General features: G+C 33.2%; 1 protein-coding gene across 1 annotated transcript in view; it reads left to right on the top strand.

Moving 5' to 3' along the window:
- The window catches only part of CHMP2B (charged multivesicular body protein 2B), a 28761-nt gene extending 23076 nt beyond the window's left edge, over window positions 1-5685 (top strand). Inside the window, exons 4-6 of the mRNA XM_007081999.3 lie at window positions 306-408; window positions 4899-5005; window positions 5190-5685. Coding sequence (XP_007082061.1) covers window positions 306-408; window positions 4899-5005; window positions 5190-5300 — 321 coding nt within the window. The 3' untranslated portion in view covers window positions 5301-5685. The remainder of the gene's footprint in view (window positions 1-305; window positions 409-4898; window positions 5006-5189) is intronic.
- Window positions 5686-6000: the final 315 nt, after the last annotated feature.

The raw sequence follows: 6000 nt of genomic DNA on the forward strand, positions 1-6000 counted from the left end.
TTTCCCATTTGAATAGCATTGGATTTTTTGTTGCTGACAATGTTTTTTAATTACTTTATTTATTTATTTATTTAGCCTACTGTTCATATGAGTTTTTCACCTGGTCTTTATTATACGACAGTTAAGCAGATGGTATCCAAATATTTCATTTTTTTCTAGAATACTTGATACTCTTATATTTGATGATGACAGAATGTATATTTTTAGAAACCCTGTATCTAATTTGATGTGTTCCCTTTGAACTTATTTCATAGTAAAATTTTTCCAATTATGTAGCCAACACGAATCTTTTCATATATTTAAAGACAATGCAAGCAGTTAACAAGAAGATGGATCCACAAAAGACGTTACAAACAATGCAGAACTTCCAGAAGGAGAACATGAAAATGGAAATGACTGAAGAAATGAGTAAGTTTAATAACTTATAATGAAATTTGCAGTTTTTTCATCTTTGAGTTAGCCAAGTTTATTTACTAGCAACCTTATATTCTAATCCATAAAAGGACAAATGTTGAAAAAAATGATATAGCACCCTTCTGAATAGATGTCTGTATTGTAACTCTAATAATTTTTATTTAATTAAAAATTTTTTTAAATGTTTGTTTTTAAGAGAGAGAGCAGGGGAGGAGCAAAAGAGTAAAACACAGAATCTGAAGCAGGCTCCAGGCTCTGAGCTGTCAGCACAAAGCTTGATGGGGGTTTGGGGGGGCTCAAACTCACAAACCGTGAGATCATGACCTGAGCTGAAGTTGGACGCTTAACCGACTAAGCCACCCAGGCACTCTTAATGCATTTTTAAATTGGTAATGTATAAGGCTCAAAATTCTATCCAACTTAAGTGGAAGGAAAAATATAAAATATGATATGCCATATTTCTATGCCATATTGGCCACAGCAGTTTTACTTTATTGATTAGTGCAGCAAAACCAACTTGTGAATAAAATAACTCTTCCTGATATGAATTTGATAGTTTCAGAGTTGTGTTGATTCTTTCATACTGTAGAAGATGTCTGTTTTTATTGGAGGTAGAGATAATGGAGCTCTTCTGTTATTTTTTTCTTTTCCTTCCCAGAGTTACTTAATACTTAGTTTTCTTCTTTTTGACTATAAGCTAATTGCATGTTGTAGTGGAAATATAGGGAATACAAAGGAATGAAATTTATGAAAAATCTATTATCACATCTCACAGATATAGTTACTGTTAATATAGTATGTTTCTTTCCTATATTTTTCCATATCTTATAGTAGTTAATCCTATTATATGTGTAATTTTGAACCTTATTCTGCTTTTAAAAAACATACTAGTATGACATACGCATGTACTTATGACCTTAAGTCTTCTCTGAAGTCTTTTTTTTAAATGGTGTTAATACTGCATAACATTGGAGCTCCTGGGTGGCTCAGTGGGTTGAGTGTCCAACTTCGGCCCAGGTCATGATCTCACAGCTTGTGAGTTCGAGCCCCACGTCAGGCTCTGTGCTGACAGCTCAGAGCCTGGAGCCTGCTTCAGATTCTGTGTCTCCCTCTCTCCCTGCCCCTAACCCACTCGCATTCTGTCTCTGTATCTCTCAAAAATAAACACTAAAAAAAAATACTGCATAACATCAATATTAAATAATATCCATCTTAATTTATTGAACCATTCTTACATTGGTCAATAAGATTTTTAAAATTTGTATTTGATAATCCTTTGATAAATGTTTCTATATTATTTTTGTCTACTTTTCTGAATCTCAGAGTATTAACGTTTATAAGGCTTTTGGTTTATACTACCAAATTCTTCCCAGAAAGACAATACCAATCTTTATTTTGCCAGTTACAGCATCTGGTCAACATTGAATAATTACCTGAAATGATATGTCAAACTGATATCATTATTTTGCAAAGATATTTCCTAATTGTTTTACAATTATGTACAGCTATGCCAGATTAGTTCTGCATAGTTACTAGCATTTTAATTTAATGGCATGTAGTGTATAAAATAGTATCAGATTAAATTACCAGATTAAATTACTAAACTCACAACTGTTCAAGTATTCAATTTCAGAATATCTATTTTCCTTTTAGGAGATAATGAAATTGTATGTGTATCTTTGATAGTTCAAAAATTTTTTTAGCTTTCACTTTGAATCTTTAAAAATACGACTTTTTTGAATCATTAGTGAATTTTTAATGACTGTGAGAATTGTCATTTATATAATGATTGCAGTATCATGTTTATGTGGCTTCCAGTGATGGCACAGGTGTGAGATCTTAGAGGAATTAACTTTTCCATTAAGCTATAATGAAGAGAATCAATAAGCTCATACTTACAACTCTTATCTGTCATAGTTTTCATTTATGTTTTAGTACTTGGCAAGTGAGTCTGAAAGAATAGTAATTGTTGGTGATTACTCATTTCTTCTATAACCTACTAAATTACATTAACAGTGTTTCATTTAAAGGTAAAGTCAAGGATTCAAGGTTTAAATTGATAGATCTTTTTCCAATTGATATTTATGTTGTGCACTGCTGCTCCAGATCTTGTTCACATTCAAGTTTTGGAAACAGGTTCTTTGAGAAGTCTGTATTTTATATATATGTATATATATATATATATATATATATATATATATACATACACACACACACACACACACACACATACACACATACACACATATGTATAACATAATCATATTTTATATATATGTATGTATACATATATTTATAAATGGTTACAGTTTTTCTGAAAGCATTCTTTTTAATCCCGGATTATACCTTTCTGTTCTTTCTCATCTATTCCCTTCTTTCATTTTTTTTCTGCACTACTTCTTGAGGCACTTACAGACTTTGACCTGGATTCCCCACCTCCATCATTACTTCACTAGCATTGGATTATTACAGCCGCTAAATTATTTTTCCAGAAACTTATCTCTGAGCATGCCAGTGAGATTCCTTTAGTTGCTTCTTGCTGACTTCAAAATAAAATTCTCAGATGTAAATCCAAAACAATTTTCAAGTCATGCCCCTTTATTTTGCCAGTGAGCAGAGGTAAAAGGATGGTCTCCACAAGTTGAATAGGTACTAAATGGAAGAATTGAGACTCTAATTGAAGTCTTGACATTTGCTTTATTTCTTCAGAGATGATATTTCATTTTTTGTCCTTAAATTTAATATAACCTTTTCCAAATTTACTTTTTGAGCTAACACAAAAAATCAAATTGTTAAATCATGCTCATACCAACCAGAGAGCTTTACTAATATTGTCAAGGATACAAGCAATTAAGATGCACATGTGAAACAGGGAGAGGGCTGGGACATCTCAAATTATTCCCCAGATCTTTTTTTCCCATATCAGACATAAGCTCCTTGACCCAGAATAATAGATGATGTGGCTAATGAGGTTTGCATATCATCTCATGTTGAAGGAAACATTTAGGTTATGAAACATCTTAAATTTATCCCTCAGATGGTTATCTGTCTTAGCTGATATTTCCTAGGAAGTCATCGCACATAAACTCCTCCATTGTAGGTTTGTTTACTATAGCAGTCCTAAACCAAGGACATTCTGCTAACAACATTCCATAGACAAGGACACTCTTACTGGCAAATATTAGTCTGTTTGCCAGGAGTACAATTAGCAGCGTACTTACAAGGAGATAGACTTTGTTACCTTTTTTCCTTTGGGGGCATCCCCAGTGATCAGGAGAATGATTATGGTCCATCTGCTTTAATTCTTTCCCTCCTAAGCATTTTCCACTCATGCACACAACAGAAGGACTTAATCTTCCTTGAATATATCCCTATTGTCTTCCACCAAGTCTTTGCTCATCCTATTCCACCTGTTTGATCAAATGCTTTGCAGCCTTCAAGGACCACCTCACATGTTACTTCCTCCCAGTTGGATGTAATCTCTTCCCTTTTTATAATCATTTTATCTTAGTTACCACAATCTGATTTTTTCGTTTCTATTTTAAGTGTAAACTACTTAAGGTCTTCATTTTTCTCCCTCTATCCATTAATTGTATTTGTACTACATGCTAGGCCCTTTGATTCAGGGATAATAAACAAGGCATAATCCTAACATGATACCTTCTGTACAGAAGGCTTTCCATGAATAGTTTGGGAAGAGAAGGGAGGAAGAGAGGGATATAGCAGTAATAATCTTTGCAAGGTTAAATTGGACATCATTCTTTACACAAGTTTAATAAAATATTGAACCTTAGATTTTGTTAGAATATTCTACCTACATGTTGAATATAAATTTAAGTTGAAAAATAATTATAGGTATAAACAGAGCAAATTGTCTCCCAAATATTTATAAGATACTTGATTCCTAAATATTCTTCCATGGTCAGATTTAACAGCTACTAGCTCAATGAATACAATTTGTGGAATCATATTTTAAAACTTTAGGGGTGGCTAATTCGGTTGATCATATGACTCTTGGTTTCGGCTCAGGTCATGATTTCATGGTTTGTGACATCAAGCCCCATTTCGGGCTCTTTGCTGACAGCATGGAGCCTGCTTGGAATTCTCTCTCCCCCTCTCTTTCTGCCCCTCCATAACTTTCTCTCACTCAAACTTAAAAAAAAAACAAAAACAAAAACACTTTAAGCCTTTAGCTGTGAATTTCATATAGTTGTTTATTAAATACACATTTAAAAAAATCAGGGTAGACTTGTTTTATTATAGGAAAATTTGTGTTGCAACGAAAATTACTCCAGATTTAGTAACTCAGAAATGTGTAAGTGAACTTCACGAACATTTAAAAAGGACTTCTGTAGTTTGTTGGTTAAGTTTGCCCTTGTGTAATATACAAATATGTGCACATAGTTGGACCACCTTCTAAAACTGTAAATCTAACTTGAAATCGGTTTGAAAGTAATTGCTTTGTTTCTCCCCTTCCCCCCAAGTCAATGACACACTTGATGACATCTTTGATGGCTCTGATGATGAAGAAGAAAGCCAAGATATTGTGAATCAAGTTCTTGATGAAATCGGAATTGAAATCTCTGGAAAGGTATGAATGTCTTCTTCTCTCAGAAATCGTTTCTACCACTTTTGTCACTGTAAGTTACCCTTTCCTGTTAGATGCGTGATTTTATATTTGTTTGAATGTAAAGTAAACATCTTTGAAGCACATCCTTTGTGTCCTTGCCCCACATTTGGTAATGCACATTTTTTCCCCTTTACCTTTAATATAGATGGCCAAAGCTCCATCAGCTGCTCGAAGCTTACCATCTGCCTCTACTTCAAAGGCTACGATCTCCGATGAAGAGATTGAACGGCAACTCAAAGCTTTAGGAGTAGATTAGTCAGAAAAACCATGATATTTTGCTTACTTACAATTATTTAGTATAAATCAGGCACAGTGCAGATTCCTTTCACAAAACACATTTATTTGCAAAAATGAAGACCACGAGCAAACAGTTGTTTCCTAACCTATGGCAATTTTGAATCTTTTACCAAAGAATGACAAGGATGCAAAAATGGGAACAGTTGGATTTTAATGAGAACTATTTAGGAGCGAGGATGTGTAAAAAGTTGACTTCTTTTTTGCATGGCATAGAGAAATTATATTCATTACGTAGTGTTTATGTTCTATGTGTTTTTACACGGAATACAAAAATCTTGTTAAATGCCACTAGGCACCAACTAAAGAGACTTGTAAAAAATATTAAAAATATATCATTAATTCTGTATCTGTTGCTTGTCCTTTGTGAGTGATATGTGTTATGACCATAGGCGGTTCAGCTGCCAAATTATTTTTAAATGAGCCAAAAGAAGAGTGCTATATAAACATTTGTCTTAAAAACTGTCATGGATTTTTCCTTTTTCCTTTTTTTTCCTTTGGGAGAACATTCTAGTTGGTAAGTTTATTACCTTTCAAAATGTGCTTGGCACCTGCCTTAAACAGAACAAATATATTGTGCACATCTTTAAATTATTTTAACTGACAGAAAAAATTACATTTTAAATTAATATTGAGGCCTCTTAGAAAAATTATCCTGGTTC

Source organism: Panthera tigris, chromosome C2 (assembly GCF_018350195.1).
Source record: "Panthera tigris isolate Pti1 chromosome C2, P.tigris_Pti1_mat1.1, whole genome shotgun sequence".
In the NCBI taxonomy this organism is placed as follows: Eukaryota; Metazoa; Chordata; class Mammalia; order Carnivora; family Felidae; genus Panthera; species Panthera tigris.